This window comes from Monodon monoceros, unplaced genomic scaffold (assembly GCF_005190385.1).
Source record: "Monodon monoceros isolate NGI ecotype Baffin Bay Population unplaced genomic scaffold, NGI_Narwhal_1 Super_Scaffold_11, whole genome shotgun sequence".
NCBI lineage: Eukaryota > Metazoa > Chordata > Mammalia > Artiodactyla > Monodontidae > Monodon > Monodon monoceros.
Window position 1 is genome coordinate 168,515 of NW_021703767.1, and position 18,061 is coordinate 186,575.

At 47.6% G+C, this 18,061-nt stretch overlaps 1 protein-coding gene across 12 annotated transcripts in view; it reads right to left on the reverse strand.

The window, feature by feature from the left end:
* DIP2A (disco interacting protein 2 homolog A) overlaps positions 1-18,061 on the reverse strand; it is a 92,358-nt gene that overhangs the window by 68,211 nt on the left and 6,086 nt on the right. For 9 of the 12 annotated variants that reach the window (XR_003792432.1, XM_029215341.1, XM_029215340.1 and 6 more), the window contains exons 2-3: positions 8,082-8,153; positions 3,141-3,260 (exon numbers count right to left, since the gene is read on the reverse strand). Coding sequence is in view for 8 of the 12 variants with exons in the window: in XM_029215341.1 (XP_029071174.1) it covers positions 3,141-3,260; positions 8,082-8,153 (192 nt within the window). In the remaining 4 variants the exon portion in view is untranslated. Of the gene's footprint in view, positions 1-3,140; positions 3,261-8,081; positions 8,154-18,061 lie in introns of those variants that run through there. The other 3 variants (XM_029215344.1, XM_029215343.1, XM_029215342.1) reach the window with 1 other exon arrangement.

Here is an 18,061-nt window from a genome sequence, read left to right on the forward strand (position 1 = left end):
CTGAATATCAACTACAATGCTAAAAAACAAGAAAAAAGAAAAGAAAGGAAGGAAGAGAGGAAGCAAAAGTAATTGGCTGCCTTTGGAGGATGCCGGTGACCTAACCCATTATTTTAAAAAGGAGTAAACAGATGGAAAGAATTGAGCGTTTCTCCAGGCTCTCCTGTGCCCTGTGGTGAGCGAGCACAAGTTTCTCTCCATAGAAGCAGTCCAGCCATTTTGCCACCCTAATGAACAAATGGGTCTGCCAGCATCCCAAAGAGGAGAGAGACTCAGGCCTGCAGTGCCTCTTGATGAGAGAACACAGAACCCTAAGTGACCTGCTGGAGCCATGGAGCCGCCGGACCACAGCCCAGGCCCCAAGACTGAGTTATCAAAGGTGGAAACACACATCAGCCACCTGAGGTATGTGCAACCACATTTGGATCCTGGGTCCAAATAAACTGGTTTTTTTTTTCAAACCACAGGAACATTTGGGTATTTGATACTAAGGAATTATTGTTAATTATTTTGTGACAATGGCGTTATCTTTTAGAGATAACATGCATTCTTTTCAGATACAGAAGCCAAGAATATTATGACCTCTAAATGAAATAACATGATCTCTGAGATGTGCTTCAAAATCACATGGGAAGGGAGGAAGCAGGGGATTGATGAAGAAGCCAAGACTGAGCCTGAGCACGGCAGGAACTGTGGGGGCTGGACGAGTCTGGGGCTCATCACACCACCAAGTCCACTTTTGTACGTGTTCAAATTTTCTCCAACAAAATGTTTTTAAAGCATTTAGAAACCTTATAGTAAAATGGCTCATAGGGTACTATCAGGAAAGATGAAAAATTCACACATAGGCGTATTAAAGTACAATTTACAAATATCAAAGACAGCCAGCCAATCCTAAAAGCTTCCAGAGGGAAAGAGCAAATCATCTTGAAGGCTCAGGAAACAGACTGACTTTACTCAGGAGTAAACACCGGGTGCAAGAAAGCAACACAGCTGAAGAAACAAGTGTTAAACCTAGAATTTTATATCCAGCCAAAGTATCATTTAAACTTGAGGGTCTAATAAAAATACTCCCAGACATACAACCGAAAACACTCATGAAAGGCAGTGCTCAGGAGAGAGACAAACCTAGGAGCCCCTGCAAGAGATCTGGCTGTGATGGGCTGAGCACACACCTTAAACGTTACTGCTGCCTTAGAAACAAACAAAAACCTAAGTACAGATAAGACAACCAACAACTCAAAATCTAAACAATATCAACATTACAGGGTATAAAGCAACAGATCCAAGAAGCTCAACAAACCCCAAGCACAAGAAACAAAGAAAACTACACCAAGGCCCATCATAATCAAGTCACTCAAAACCAGTGACAAAGAGAAAAATCTTAAAAGTACCAGAGGGAAAAAAGGCACAGTATATACAAGGGAACAACAGTAAGGAATAAACTTGGAGGAATAACACTACTGATGTGAACCCATGATTGTTAAGCTACAATCATTAAGAGAGCTGGCTCTGCCATAACAACAGACGAATACATCAACAGAATAGAACAGAGTCCAGAAAGAGAGTCACACATGCGTGCGACCGCTTTTAGACAAAGGAGCAAGGGCATCGGGGACGACGGGATTACCACATGCAAAAAAGTAAGCTGTGCGCCATACCTTGAACCATACTAAAATTAACTAAAATCTAAATCATAGACCTAAAGGTAAAACCTAAAACTATAAAACTTCTAGAAGAAAACCCAGGTAAGAATCTTTGTGACCTTGGGTTTGGCAAAGATTTCTTAGATGTGAGAACAAAAGCACTATTCAGGAAAAGGAACTGATAAGCTGGACTTCATTCAAATTAAAAACTTCTGCTACAAAAGCCACTGTAAGAGAGTTCAAAGAGAAGACAAAGCCTTAGGGAAAATATGAGCAAAGCACATTAATGATAAAGGTCTTGTTTTCAGAAAGTAAAGAATGAGAACCAGATACAGTTCACAAGGGCAGAAAGCAGGTCATCAACGTCAGTTACATGGAAATGGAGGGGGGACAGGGAGCAGGGAGATGAGGACAGGCAGGGACAGGAAGGAGACCTCTGGCGACCCTACTTACGGTGCGTGTACATGCGTGTGCTTTTGCACCCGGGGCTAAAGAAGATGGTATCAGTGGAATGTTGATGGGGCCGTTTCTAATATCCTACGTTACATGTATCATTTATGTAATCAGAAAAGAAACTATTATCAGCGTGAGGAAGTTTTTAAAAATGTGTATTAAATTGGTAAGAAATTATCTGATCAAAATTTCTCAAATCACTTCATCACACTCCCATGTTGACATAACATTTAAAATCTTAACGTTCTTTTTAGGTATTCTTAAAACAAAACGGCCATTTCTTTATCTCTCTTGAAAGTTTTTCTTTATACAAAGGTTTACTGAGAGAGTTTAAATACAAAGGAAATATACAATCACACAATGGTGAAAATGTTAAACAGGCAAAAGAGTGTTCAAAAGTTATCCATATGTAATCTATAATTGAAAGCACAAATTTTTTCAATGGATGTCCTGATGATTCAAATAAAATATCAGAGACAAATTTAAATATTTATAAAAGCACTGACAGAGTGGCAGAAATCTAATTAGAAGGAAATCTCCAAAATTAGAGAAAGAAAAAAATACTAAAACACCTACAGTAGTAAAGCGGTCCTTGATGCACAAATCCACCAATACCAACCCCAAAGATCTAGGTAGAAAAATGGACACAAACATTTACAGAAATTATTCTAATTGGGGAAGGAAGATTTAGCTTTCTCCTGAGATTCCTATAAGCATCCCCTAAGAAGAGAACACTTACACTCCAGGCTACATTAAAACATACTACATTATGTGGAAGTTATATTTTTTCTTGAAAAATATGATGTGGTAAGTTATGGTTCAAGTGAAAATAATTTCCGAATGGGAGGGGAGTTTGGGGGAGAATGGATACGTGTATATGTACGGCTGAGTCGCTTTGCTGTGCACCTGAAACTATCACAATATTGTTAATCGGCTGTACCCCACTATAAAATAAAACGTTAAAAAAAAGAAAGAAAGAAAACAATTTCCTCAGCGGAGACGTGGTGTCCGAGCAGAGGCCTGCAGGCCTCTGGTCCCTACCTGACCTGAAGCGCTCGTCCCGGGCGTGGCTGGGCCTCGTCTTCTGCTGTTCGGGCACGGGGGCCGTGGCTTGTGAGGGCCCGGGGATCCTAGTCTCTGCTTGTAGGGATGGATCTACTCCTGAAACACAGTTTTACAGGGGCACCTGCTGTGAACAATTTGCTTTTCCAATCATGGAAAAACCCATGTAAAACAGCCCATGCTTCCCGTCCACTGCTGCACAGCACCCGCTGCACGACCACGCACGCTGTGGTGGCCCCAACACCAGAAGACCCTGAATTTGGAGGTCAGGGCATAGACGTCAATGTCCGCTTCCAGTCCCACCACCCACAGCCCAGCGCAGCCCCGCGGCCTCACTGGCCATCGGCACCCAGCCGTCCTGGGCCCCGAGCTGGGCACGTGCGCACGCAGGGCCGGCTCTCTAGGGCCGGCTCTCCCTCCCCCTCAGTGTCCCTGGTGTCAGCAAGCCCAGTGGGAAACAGCCCACAAAGCCATCACTGGGGGTGTCGCCAGCCGCGCTCAGACACAGGGACGAAGACGGGTGCCAACCAACCCCGACGGGCGGCCGGCCAGCTCTCCACGCCCTGTCGCAGCCCCCCGGGCTCTCACGCCCACAGCCCCGACACCCAGGCCCTCGGACGCCACGTGCCACGGCGCACGAGCGTGCAGCCAGTGTGGCCTGAGCCCTAGTTTGCTGGCATCTGAGAAGAGCACAAAGCAAAGCCTTCAGCTGGGCTTCAACAAAATAATCTGTTCAGTGTTCTAGCCTTTGTTTCAAGACGTCTCCGAAAAATCACCTCCAGGGCCCCCAGCCCTTATCACTGCCCAAAAAGCAGCAGCCTGCCTATCCCCACCTGGGCCCGGGCGGGTCCTGACCTCCAACGCTGCTCATGAAAGGCCACCTGGCCCCCAGCTCTCTGTGACGACACACAGAGAGGACAGAGGGGACGGGGGCCACGGGCGCTCGGCTGCCCAAGCCTCCAGGCACTGACGCCACCCCTGTGACTGAGGAGCCCCCAGAACACCAGCTCTGGCTCCACAGGCAGGGAGGAGCTGCCCTCTGAGCCAGGCCAACCTGCAGGTTTGGGGGCAAAGCGCTGCTCTTGCTGTTGTTTTACCTACCAGGTTTGGGGTGTTAGTTATGCAGCACGAGAGGACAGCGACACCCCCTGGAAATCCATGTTCAGCTCTTCGAAGTGTGAACATGTACACACATACACATACGCGACATACAGCAATACTGGTCAGCACTGCTTCTGGCTTTTTGCTTCTTGTGACTGGATAAAATTTCTTTAGAGTCCGTAACAGAGAACACAGAATCTTACGTGTTACAGACTATAACCAGGCATGCTGCTAAGTGACATATATGCATATGGACATCCTTACAGTTTTACTCCAAAATACAGTGCTTTTATTGAGATCGTTTCATTTATTCAACGAAGATACACGGCCCAGTGGGAAATCACTGGATAAGAGTAGGTATATTTTTAACAGGTATCAAGAGAGAACTTCTCAGAAAGGTCACAGCAATTTGCACTCCCGCAATGTGCTATTTCCCCACGTCTTTGTCAGCGATGGATGTTATAAGGTTTAGAATTTTGCCAATCTGACAGGAGAAAAATGGTTCACTAATTTGCATTCCCGTATCTGCTAGTGAGGTTAAACATACTTTACTGTTTATTGCCCATCCGTATGTCCTTTTCTTTGAATTTCTGTTAATTCTATCCAGCCAAGGAGCCCCCCCAAGTGACCTGCAGAAAGCCTCGGGTCAGCTGGAGGCACCACCCTGGGCTGTGCTCGCCCCCCAGGCCATGGCCGGCTGGTCGCAATCACTCTGCAGTTTTCATTTCTAGGGAGACAATCATAACCTGTTTTTCTTCCAGGTCTCCTATCTTGTAACGCCCACTCAAAGGTTGTTCAAATGTTCTCTGGAGTTTTGTAGTATTTTATAATTACAAACATATTTAGAGCTTTAATCCTTCTAAAGCTTACGTTCGCTAATGGTGGAGAGGAAGAGGGTCCCACTGTTGCCTCCAAAGGGATGGCGCCGGTTACTAAATAAATCTTCCCTCCTTTGAATTGTCCTGAATCATTTCTAGACGCCCCTCTCTTACACTGTTGGGCCTTCCACACCGTCCACCAACGCCCTCCGGTTGGGACTAGAAAGTGCACGCGAGCGGGCTGAACACCATGAAGCCCAGGCCTTTCTCACTGGCTCCTTCCCAAAAATGTACTGGCTACTTGAAGAACTTTTCTCCTTCAAGTGGGTTATTACTTCCAATGCCAGGTTTCAGGAAAAAAACATCAGCCACTGGTACTCCGAATGGACTACATTTTGTTCACACATTAATTTGGAAACTACTACTTTTATAACATTAAAATTTTCCATTTAGGATATTGGTATATTTCTTCATATTTTAGGGTCTTGGTTATTTCTTTCAAACGGACTCCATGATCCTAACATAGGTCCTGTGGCTTTCTTGCTAAATGTATTAAAAACATTTGATAGTTTATCGCCATTACGAACGTGAGTTGTTTTATAAAGAGCAATATTGCCAGAGAAAAGTTATTGATTCTTGCATATCTGTCTCCTATCAAACCAAAGCTCTTACTAATTCTAATAGCTAAGTAAGGAGTCACCTAGGTTTTCAAGGTATAAAATAACAGCACCTGTGCAAGGATGGCATGCTGTGCTCTCTAACTCTCGCCTGCCTTGTCTGTCTGTGACGCTGCACAGGCACTGGCCACCCCGACGGAGGGCCTGGAAGTGGCATGGCGGGCATGGCTGCCGCTGAGGAAAGGAAGTACGATGGCACATGAACGCCTCGTTGGACAGCTGCTGTTGATGCCTGGCAAATGGGCTTCAAGATGTTTTGTTTAATAGTTTCCTCCAATTGTACTCAATTTTACTTGTTTTTCCTTTATTTTGATGGATGAATGTCAGTACATAAAGCACCTCCTCAGTATTCTTCTTGTTACTGATTTATTGTAAAATATATCATACCGATACAGGCAGAATAAAGCATGTATTCAGTTCAAAAATTATTATACAGAAAAAAACTCAATGTAACAACTGCAGCAGTTAAGAAATAAACACTCATGTGCCTTAGAGCTCCTTGTGGCTCCTCCAGTCTCACTCCACACACACAGAAATGCCACACTCACTTCAGGGAAGACCACTTCCCTCCTCCTCTTTCTTTACCAGCTACAAAAAGGTTTGAGAAGTGGCAGTTCGGTGGTTTTTTTAGTTTTACAGGCTATATTCCCGTGTAATCGTTTTATCACTCCCCGTTAACGTTTATGAGATTCATCCTTGCTGACACACGTATGCATCCTGCTGATGGATGTTTGAGCACCTGGCAGTTGAGGGAAAACAATGAACATTCTTGTGCACAGAACAAGAACAGGGTGCAGGCATCCAGAGTTTCTCCAGGGCATGCGTGTCCCTGAAGGAGAGCTGCCGGCTGCCTCTGCACCTCTTCTACTCTGCCAGGTCCCACGAGCCGTGCACACCTATCTGAATCCTCTCCAACAGCCCAAGGTTTAATGTGCATCTCTCTGACTGCTACCAAGCTTAGGTAAGTATCTTTTCTTTTGCTTGCTGGCTATTAGGGTTTCCTCCAATAAAATACTTACTCAAGTCTTTAGCCCATTTTCCTACTGGGCTTTTTAAAAAACCATGTTGGGGGACCTTCTGGCTCTTTAAAGTTGAAATTAATTAAAATTAAATTAAAAATTCAGTCTCTCAGTCACACCACCACACTTCAAATGCTCAGGAGCCACACGTGGCAACTGGTCAGTGTACCAGACAGTGGAGCTACAGACCATTCCCACTATCGCAAAGGGCTCTGCTGACGCTGCTGCCTTGCAGGCTCGGAAAACTAGTCCTTTTCCTGTTATTTGTGCTGGGATTATCTCCTCCCACGCTGTGGCTTTGTCTTTAGTCTCTTTATGGGGACTTGTGATAGAATAAAATTCTCAGCTTTAACACACCCTGATTTACCAATTTTTTCCTTTACAGTTGCTGCTTATTGGTACCTTTAGGGACTTGAGAAATCCCTCCTATTTAGAGATGGTGACAGTTTTCCTGTGTGATCTTCCAAAGGTGCTATAATTTTTGCCTTTCTCATTTAGGCCCTTAATATCTGGTTTCCGTGTCTTAAGGAACTGTGCCAGCACCGGGAGCGGCAACACCACCTCCACCATAAGCCTGGTCTCCACAGCGGTGCATGTCTGTCTGGGCCCATGTTCTGCTCTGCAATCTAGCTGTCTTCCCTTGTGCCAAACCAGGCTGTCTTAATGACAACAGCTTGATATTAACTCTTCGTATCCTGATCAGCAAATCCTCCCACCTCATTCTTCTTTTTTATCCTATTTTGAATCCCTTGGCCCTTTAAACTTGTATATACATTTTTTTTTAATAAACCTTTCTTTTTTTTTTTGGCTGTGCCGCATACGGCACATGGGGTCTTAGTTCCCTGACCAGGGATCGAACCCGCGCCCCCTGGAGTGGAAGGGCAGAGTCTTAACCACCGGCCTGCCAGGGAAGTCCCAAACTTGTATATAAATTTTAAAATTAGCTTGTTAAATTCCACCCCCAACAACTCTGTTGAAACACTGAATGTGCACTCTACGGATCAATCTAAGGTGGGAAGAACTGACATCTTTATAATATTTGTTCCAAACCTAAGTAAGGAAATGTTCCTTACTAAAACCATAAAAATAATCATGGTCTATGATCATAAAAATAAAAGAAATCCTATTTGGGAATGAAATCTACACCAAACCAGAGATATAAATTATACTCTATGCCTTTGGATTTTATAATCTTATAGTAGACACGCTATTTGCCCAGACCTTCTCAATAAAATATGAAACTACCAATGTCAAGCTCTAAAATCAAATTTTAAATCGGTTTTATGAGACACGTGCTGACCTTACCTTGAGTGAGTGGTACATAACGTGCAAGCAGCTTTCCCCTTTTCTTTTCATATCCTTTTTGAGTGATGTCACCTAAAACAACAACGGAAAAACAGAATTACATTTCTTCTGAGGTTCCCAAAATTTTTTAATTAAAAATTCATTCACAATGGAAAAACTGGAAACACTTAGGTCCTTCAACTGGTGATTGGATAAAGGAAGCGTGATGCATCCACACAGCGGAATGCTAATCAGCAGTAAAAAGGAACAAGCTGCCGACAGACAACAATCTCGGCGGATCTTCCACGCATGTTGCTGAGTGACGGAAGCCAGACTCAGAAGGCTACATGCCGAATCAGTCCCGTCACAGGACATTCTGGACAAGAGTCAAAACTGCAGAGACTCCGAGGCCACACCCCAGACCGACAGAATCTGCATCTGCATTTTACCAAGATCCCCAGGTGACTTGTGCAGGTTCAAGCTGCGGAAGTACTGGTGTAAGGGACCCACAGGAAACCAACACTCGCAGGCCACGGGGTGTCCCTGGGCCAGCACTCGGGGAATAGGACCTGAAGAAGAACAGCCTAAAAATGAATTAACCTACCCAGAAACAGGGCAGGAAATGTGTCTGCAGGGAAACACTTCTCAGTCTAAGCACAGCAGCTGGTTTCCTGGATAACTCGGAGCACTCAGGGCAGATCCAGCATGTCTGCGAGACTTTATTTCAACCAGAAGCATGTATCACAGTGTCCACGAGTACCTTGCACTTTGGGTGAGTGGTCTTCAACAGAAATCTTCCAGTGCTCTGCAAGCCCTCCTGGCACCCACTCCGCGCTCCTCCTGCCCCTGCCCCCCGCCCACCCACCCCAAACAAACAGGCAAAGTGGTGAGGCCACTGCACAGAGCCTCCGCTTTGAGGACTGTGCACCCAGTGGGGCGCCCACAGAGCCGCTCCCGGTTGCCACAGACACCCTTTGACTCGGCCTTGGTCTGCACCTGACCCCCCACCAACCCCACACAAAACTATTCTACTGCCTTGTGGGCCTTTTAATTTGAATACGTTCTGCAGAACGTATCCTGCCTTGTGTCCGTGTATCTTTACTCTACCTGAATGACATCACATAATAAATCTCACTCTGTTGTCAATTCTTCACTAAGCACTTCGTCTTTATCATCATCCCATCTGTGATGTAATGAGCACACCTATCCACTGCTGACTGCAGTGGCCCGTGGGCTGCGCTGTCCTTGTCTTACACTCACTGGACACTCACAGACCCTGACTGGATCCAGGATATGATTGTATGATTTTGCTTACTGAGTTTCAACTTGTGAACAAATTTAAAGCACATGTGTTTTTTTAAACAATATCTACTAAAAAACTTGTTTCCTCCAGAACATATGAAAATATGTAATTAAGACAAATTTAAATGAAAACAATATTGCAACACTAAACTAAAACAGATAAATCCTCATTTTAAAGCAGAGCATTGGATTTTGCAGGATATTTTTTTCAATTTTTTTAAAATTAATTTTTATTGGAGGACAGTTATTTACAATGTTGTGTTAGTTTCTGCTGTACAGCAAAGAGAATCAGTTACACATATACGTATATCCACTCTTTTTTAGATTCTATTTCCGTATAGGTCATTACAGAGTATTGAATAAGGTTCCCTGTGGTATACGGTAGTTTCTTATTAGTTATCTACTTCATATATGGTAGTGTGTATATGTCAATTCCAATCTCAGAATATTTTAAAATTAAGTACTCATTTCCTAGAAACTGTCTCTTCTCACGTTCCCGTTTCAAATGAACGCTTACAGGGTGAAGGTACCAAGAGCATTCAGAAAGGAAACGTGCTAACTCCCAGTATGGTGTTCATGATATCCTGAAAACTGTCCAAACCAACTGAATATAACCCACTACACATTTTCGCGTGTAACCAGTTAGCATATTTTCAAGTATCCAATGTAGACACCAACCTGACACACCTCTGAATGCAAAGCTTCCAGCCACAGACAGCAAAATGGAATCCAAAACAGACTCCAGGGCAAAACTAATGAACTAATAAAGGGACTCACATCCAAGATTTCTGACCCCAGGTTCGGTAAACGCTAGAGAGAGACCAACAGCAGAGCAAGCTCCTCAGTCTGCTGCACAGAACCGGGATGACCCTGACCACCAGCCAGAGGGAATCCCAGACACAGTGGAGGTCTCCCCTGCGTGGGCACCCCAGCCCCAGGGCGATTTTGGAAACACACCAGACCATCGCAGAAGGTGCCTCTCTGGTGGCCTGTGGGCAGCTGCTCTCACAAATGCTCCAGGCAGGGGCACGATGTGTGGCTCGGGTTGACCTCCACGGCCACAAACCAAATTCACTTTGGATTATAAAGGCAAAACCCCAAATGCTATCATCATGTCTCTACCTCAGCAACACAATTTCTAAAGACCTATTCTCAAAGGCATTCAGTAGCTCCTTAAGGTCACGGGAACGAGGACAGGCGGTGCACATTACATGTAACAGCAAAGTATATGAGAAAACCTAACTGTCCATGAAAACAAGTAGGAAGAAGTGAATGTGATGCCATACATCACTACTACAGGATACTGTGAGTCCTAAAAAATACTCTGGTACTTGAGGGGGCGGGGAAGGGGTGGGTATCACTTACACGGGATTCATGATATCCTACTGAGTAAAAACAGCAAGCTGAAAAACAATGTACATATGAAATGATGTAATTCTGATAAAAATTAAAAAATAAAACTATATTCACATGCATGTAGGTATATATATTTCTGTATGTGCACAAAATGTCTGGAGGGGTACCCAACAAATTATTAGCAGTGGTTACCCCTAGGAAGTGATTTATTTATTTGGCTTGGGGTGGGTGTTAGATTTTGCTTTTTACTTCATGCACTTTTGAACTCGTTAAATCTTTTAACACAATTATCATATAATCTTTTATAATTAAGAATATATGGAATATGGTTTGATAATGTACTATGGCTATATAAGATGTTATTGTGGGAAACTGAATGATTCTATGTACTATTTTTGCAATTTCTTATGAGATTAAAATTATTCCAAAATTAAAAGTTAAAATATACGTGAGAGAGACTATGTAAAATTGGTGTTATTTCTTTTTTAAATGTTTGATAAATTTTGTCAGTGAAACCATCTGGGCTTGTAGATTTATTTTCCAGGTTTTTTTTTTCCTTCTCTCTTTTGCTTTATTTTACTTTTTTTAGAGCAGTTTAAGGGTCACAAGCAAAATTGAGGGCAAGGCACAGAGAGTTCCCATCCATCCCCTGCCCACCACATGCACAGCCCCCCCCAATATCAACATTTGCCACCAGAGTGGTGCATTTGTCACAGACGATGAGCTACACTGACACGTCATCATCACCCAAAGCCCATGTGGTTCACTCCTGCTGTCATACATTCCGTGGGCTTGGACCACCGTATAATGACATGTATCTCTCATTACGCTACCATACAGAGTATTTCACTGCCCTAAAAATCCTCTGTGCTCTGCCTATTCATCCCTCTCCCCACCCCCTGAACCCCTGAACCCCTGGCAACCACTGACCTTTTTTACTGTCTCCATAGTTTTCCAGAATAGTTGGAATCAGTAGCCTTTTCAGATTGATTTCTTTCACTGAGTAACGTGCATTTGAGATTGTTCTGTGCCTTTTCTTGGCTTGATAACTCATTTCTTTTTAGTGCTAAAATTCCATTGTCTCAATGTAAGAGTTTATTTATCCATTCAACTACTGAAGGACATCCATCTTGGTTGCTTCCAAGTTTGGGCAATTATGAATAAAGCCCCTATAAACAGCCACGTGCAGGTTGCTTTTAAACATCCCTTGGTGAGATAAAACGATACTATGGTATGATTCACACTGGATGCTCATGACCAGAACTCAGAACACTCTTGCAGCTGAAAGGAGAACTTAAATATCATCCCCTCCAGGGTTTCCCAACTTTTCAGCTGCACAGCTTCCACTCGAGCGAACTCTTCTGAGGAATGTGAGTGAGAAACTGTGCTGCTGAGGCAGAGGCGGGCCTGCCCTCTGGGCACCCCTTCCTCCCAATGCAGTGGCGTGGCGGACTCCGGAAACCCCTGAGAAAGGCACCCTCTCCTCCCCAGCGCAGAGGCTCAGCCCTGCCTCCCCGCTCCCGCCCCGACCTTGCTCACTGTGCCGACCGACCTTTCTGACTTTCCAGAATCTAGACTGCTGTCAATTTCCTTTCAATTTTTAAAACTGCTACCATTTCCGTGACATCTGGGGAAGGAGAGTCATCTTCACCTGATGACTGGTCATGCGTATTGACCTAGAAAATCCTCCACCCCAAGTAAATGCTCCCTGGCTAGAGACCCTCTCCGGCCTCCGTGCACAGAGGCCCACCCCCTGCTCTGCTCCTGCTGTGGTGTCTTCCTTCTTCAGTCTCCTCTGTGGTCTCCTCCTCTGCCTTTCCCTCTGGGGCTTGAGTCCCTCGAGGGTTTATCCTAGGCCTTCTTTGCATTTTTCAGTTCTCCAGACGGGGCAATTGTTGTACCAATGACTTGCAAATTTCTACTTTCAGACTAGCCCTTTCTAAAAGTGCCTGTCCTACACATCCAAATGTTCCCTGGACACCATCCCTTGGATCTCCCAGAGGCGCCTCACGCTCAACAGGTATGAAGCAGACGTGTTCTTCCCATGTCCCACATCTTCAGTGAAGAGACCCATCATCTCCCCGGCATTCATTTCAGAAACTCGGGAGTCATCCTAGAGGCCCCCAACGAGGGGTCATCCTCCGACGTGCCCCTCTTCACACCAAGGCTGCTGCTTCTATTTCAGAGCACTCTCCCCAGCCCACTGGCTCAGCCTCCAGCCAGGTCAGCACGGTCTCCTGCCCTGGAGCACGGCAACATGCTGTTTAACGTTTCTTATCCCAATGTCACACTCATCCAAACCACTCTCCACATGCCACCAGAAAAATCATTCTAAATCTGAGAGAGAGAGGAGTAAAGAGAGACAGACAGAGATCACACAGGAATATTTCAATTGCTGCTTAACACCTTAAAACCCCGCCGGCTCCGTCATTTATTAAGGAAGACCTGCTTAAAATAAAGCACCCAAGGGTAACCACTCCCTTAGCCCTTTTTCAAAAACAGAAAATTGGCCATCTCTCTTTTCAAGATTTTGTGGGCTCTTGAACGCACACACTCATTTTAATCTTCTCCCACTGTTGAGAGCTGGGGTAGAAGACTGCATAAGGTATACGTTGATGGCATTCCTCTTTTTTAATACAATGCCTTTAGCAGACCACACACTTTGCTGTGTTGTCCAATACAACAGCCACTAGCCATATGTGGCTATTTAAATTTTCACTAATTAAAAGTAAATTAAATGACTATTTAGTCCCCCAGGCCCACCAGCCACATTTCAAGTGTTTAATGCCACAAGTAGCCAGTGGCTACCACACCGGACAGCACAAAACATTTCCACCACCACAGAAGGTTCTACTGTGCCTGTCACCTCACATCCACAACACCCACCTGGCTGCAGGCAGCATGTGAGCTTGTTCCAACACTGGTCTAGACTCCACAGTCCGGTCCGAATTCCTCTCTGGCATGCATAAATCCTCCCGTGAGGAGCCCCGTCCTTCCAGCCTGCTCTCCCACCACTGGCCAGGGGGACACTGTCTGGACCCCCAGCTCACTCAGCTCTGGCTCACCCTCCTCTGTCCAGCACGTCCTTCTGTGCTCTTCTGCTCCACCCTCCTGACACGTGCCTTCAAAACAAAGCTGGAGGAAACTCTATTTCCTGCTTGCCCAGCCCTGACGGTCACTCCCCTTTTAGCGCCGACGGGGCCCGCACACTTCACCACACTGCCAGTTCACGTGTCTGTCAGCCCCGCTAGGTCATGAGCCTTTCTACTCAATCTGCTGAAGGTTGCTGAAGGACAGGATGACACGCCGAGGGTCTTAGTCTGCTCGGGCCGCTATACCAAAATGCCACAGGCTGGGTGGTCTAAACAACGGTTCTGGAGGCTGGACGTCTAAGATCCACGTGTCGCAGCAGGGCTGGTCCCTCCCGCGGCCTCTCTCTTCGTGTGCAGACAACCGCCCACCCGGGTCATCACGTAGTCTTTCCTCTGTGTGTGCGTGTCTCTCTCTCTCTCTCTCTTATGAGGACACGGCTCCTAGGGGATTGGGGACCCACCCTTAGCACCTCATTTAACCTTAATCACCTCCTTAAAGGAATATAGTCACACTGAGGGTTAGGGCTTCGACATATGAATTTGGGGGACACAGTTCAGTCCATAGCACCAAGACTATCTGACGATGAGATGAGAATCTCTATTTCTATAACATTTCTATGACCTTCATTTCAAAACGATCCTAGTTTTAGTGTTTCCTAGCTGTTTCCTGAAAACAGCTTAGCCTCCTTCATCTTTAGAGGTAACCTAAGGACACAAACCCATGAGTTAAGGAGGAACTTACTAGGACATGCTCTTTTGAGTTGCCTGTTTTCAACAAGCATAAGCATAGCTTTTGACGTTTCAGATACTCAGTTTAAAGGTTCTTTACCAAAGACCCTGTAGAAAATTTGTGAAGTCTGAAAGGGAATAAAAGTTCCTTCTCTGTTTCCAAAATGGTAGTCTTAAATCACGAATAGTCAGTGTAGACTGAAGGAACAGGATTTCTAGTCTTTCCTTACGGCTGAATGACACAAAGCCAAGTCTGAATGGAAACACCTGAGTGATCACTGTACCCCGGCGATTACTTGAAGTGCTGCCCCGAGAATACAGGAACTCTCAAAACACAGGCCATTCATCTCCTGTGTGAAAAGTGGGAAGGGAGCCCTTGGGGGGCATCACTCCAAAAGACTCTTCATCAACAGATGACAGAGGTAACAATGTTTAGGGTTTCCTTCCCTGACCACAGAGGTTTTTCTTTGCCAAATAGTACCTAACTTCCTAGTCATTTTAATACAGAAGCACAACACCAGAAATGTTGGATAACTTACGGGTATACAGACTGATCCACAAGGGTTAGCTGGTCTCACTCAGAAGCAGCTCACTGCAAACAAAATGCTCCAGGAAGAGTCTGTCTTAAGGACGTGCCAGCAGTACGTTTCCCACTCCCACCACCCTGCTTCCTTCCCCCCCTTTCCTCGGCCGTGTCATAGCAGAGTGACCAAATGCTTTGTTGGCGTTCATTTTATATTAAATGGTGTATATCATGTCAGTTAAAAGATGAAAGAGAGATGTGTCTTCAAACTTACAAGTCTCTGGGTCTTTCCAACTAAGACGACGGAGCACTCACCCTGGAGCCCGACGATGACACCTGCGGGGACGCCCCATGGGGGTGCGGGCTGCATCGGCAGGCAGGGACTCCACCCCCGGGCCCCGCTCCGCGAGGACTCTTCACCCCAGCAGAGCAGTGCCCCCGCCCTGGTCTCTTTTCAGACTCTAAGTCCTGAATGTATATTGATCTCACTTTGCGAGGCTGAAGGTCAAAGGAGGACAGGGAACTGAATGACCACCACGGAGGCTGCCACGAGTGCACGACTCAGACCCACACGCCTGGGCTGAGGCCTGCGCCAGGCGGCTGCCCCCAGAAGGGCACTGTGCCCCGACACACCCGCTCCTTCCTGCCCGCCAGCCGAGGAAAGGGCCTGGCCAGACTGGCCAGTGCCGAGCAGGACGGCAGTCGCTCTCCCCCAGGTGCTGCGACTGCCGAGGGGGAGACAGGACCCTCACGTCTCCATCCCGCGTCCTGGCCCGTGTGTCACGCGGGAAGCATTTACTGCACAGGGTAGCAGGCGCGCCCCTCCAAGTCTTCCCAACACAGCGGAACGATGGAGCAGACTGGCTGGGGTCCCCACCTCGCTCACCACGCCACTCTCTGCCTTCAGCTTCATCCTAGGCAACCAGTTCACTGCCGGGACAGAGACCCGGCATGAGGTACCTGCCAGACCACGGCCCTCCTCCACGGAGCCCCACCCCCCGGATAAACACTGATACTGCGGAAGCACAAGGGGCCCTGGGGAATCTCCTCCAGCCGCTGCTTGTCCCCCTCTGCTACACACACACACACACACACACACACACACACACACACGGGACAGTCCTCACCTGCCCTGGGGCCTCCCCACCTGCAGAGCCCTCCCCACAAACAAACCTCCCAGCAATGCAGTTTCTCTCTGGATTCAAAGGCCCTCCTCGGGGAGGCCTCCCTTGCCCACCCTGGGGAGAACTGCAGCCCCCCCCCGCCCCAAGTCTACAAGCGTTTCCTCCCCGTCCCTCTTCCCTCCCGGTTTCTCTCAACGCACTTATCGAAATCTAATGTTGCGTATGTTTTTATTCATCTGGCCGTCTGCTCCCCCCACTGAGGACGCACGTCTGTGAGGGGAGAAATTTCTGTCCTGTAACACCTCCACGCGGCCACCTCGCACACGAGTCACGGCCCGTGTGTTCGCGCGAGCTCTTCTGCGAATAAAGGAGCAGCCACCCTTTCCCTCAGCCCGGCCCTCCCCGGCCCCTCCCATCTCACGGGGCACACGCAGCAAATCATGGCGCTCAGTCCTGACTCCTGGCCACCCTCCAGTAACAGCGACAACGATGCCCTGAGTCCTGCTCCGGACCCGCCTCCGATCCAGCCGCGTTTCAGCCCCGTAGCCGCTGCCCTGCATCCGAGCACGTGCTGCCGCAGCGCCTGCCCCGCAGCTGGCCTCGGGCTCACTCTCCCTCCTCCCAGCAGCCAGGGAGTCTTTAAGGGCACCAGTGGTCAGAGCAGCAAGAGCTCCAGCGGCTCCTCAGCGCACTTGGCGCAGAAGCCCAGGGCCCAGCACACCCGCCCGGCCGGCCCGGGCTGCCTTCCTGGCCCGTCTCCCAGGGCCTGCCCCTCGCGCCGTGACTCGGCAGGCTCCCTCCTCTGCGGCCCCGGCCCAACCAGCCCGCCAGCCGCGACTGCTCCCTCCCCGGCCACGGGGACGGCTCCTCCTCACCCAGTCTAAGGCTACCTCCCCAAAGGCCCAACCTCCCTTTGTCTGCCAGGTGTTAACAGAAGGCAAATGGACAGAGCAAATGGCGCCTTTCTTTACGACAGAGCCTGGAAGTGTAACAGGTCAATGGACATGGCCGATACTTCGGCGGCTCTGGTGCCTGGGACACCGAGGAGAGCAAGGTGGGCTCGGCCCCTGCTCTGGTGAAGCATCACGATGGCCAACTAAGCCAGAGCTGGCCGCGGCCAAGGGAGTCCTGAGAAGAGCAAATAGTTCAGTTCAGTGCACGATGACCACCAACTACGTGCCGGGTACAACCTCGAAGGGCAGACCATCGACGAGGGAGACACACACGTAAACCAGAACACCAAATAAACCAGCCCTCCCAACACGGATCTAAACCCATGACCCTGTAGGCAGTTCAGGTCCTCCAAGAAGCACACATCATTACAGGATCAGACGTGAAGAGATTTAGGTGGGAAAATGGGGAGGGCCCCGGAGGACGCTGGCGAGCTGTCGGGTGAGACTGCAGAAGGAAGAAGAAAGGCAGGCGGGTGGGGCAGGAAAAGTCCTAGACTCCAGGCAGCCCTAGGAAAGTTTCAGGCCACGTGGGGTCCTCGAGCCAAGGTCCTATTGGGAGTCACAGCTTCCCAGGCATGCAGCAGCTGCCGTACTCCTGCGGCAGGAGTCGTGACCTCAGTTGTGGTCAGTGTGGACCCGGACCCCAGCAGGGAAGGCCCAGGGGGATCACGGCCACTGCGGCGCCGGATTAGACTGGAGTCTTGGAGCTCCACGCGGCGGGGCCGGACTCCCAGTGCACTCATCTCAGCCTCTTTTCCTCCTAGGAGTTCAGAGCAACAAAGACCACATCCTGGTTCAATGGCTCCCCGAGGCACAGGTCAGTCCTCCCAGGGCTTCACTGAATCTGAAAAACTATTATCAAAAAGCTAAGTATTCAAGCCAATTACGGAGGATTCTTGATTTAAAACTGAGAATAAGCACC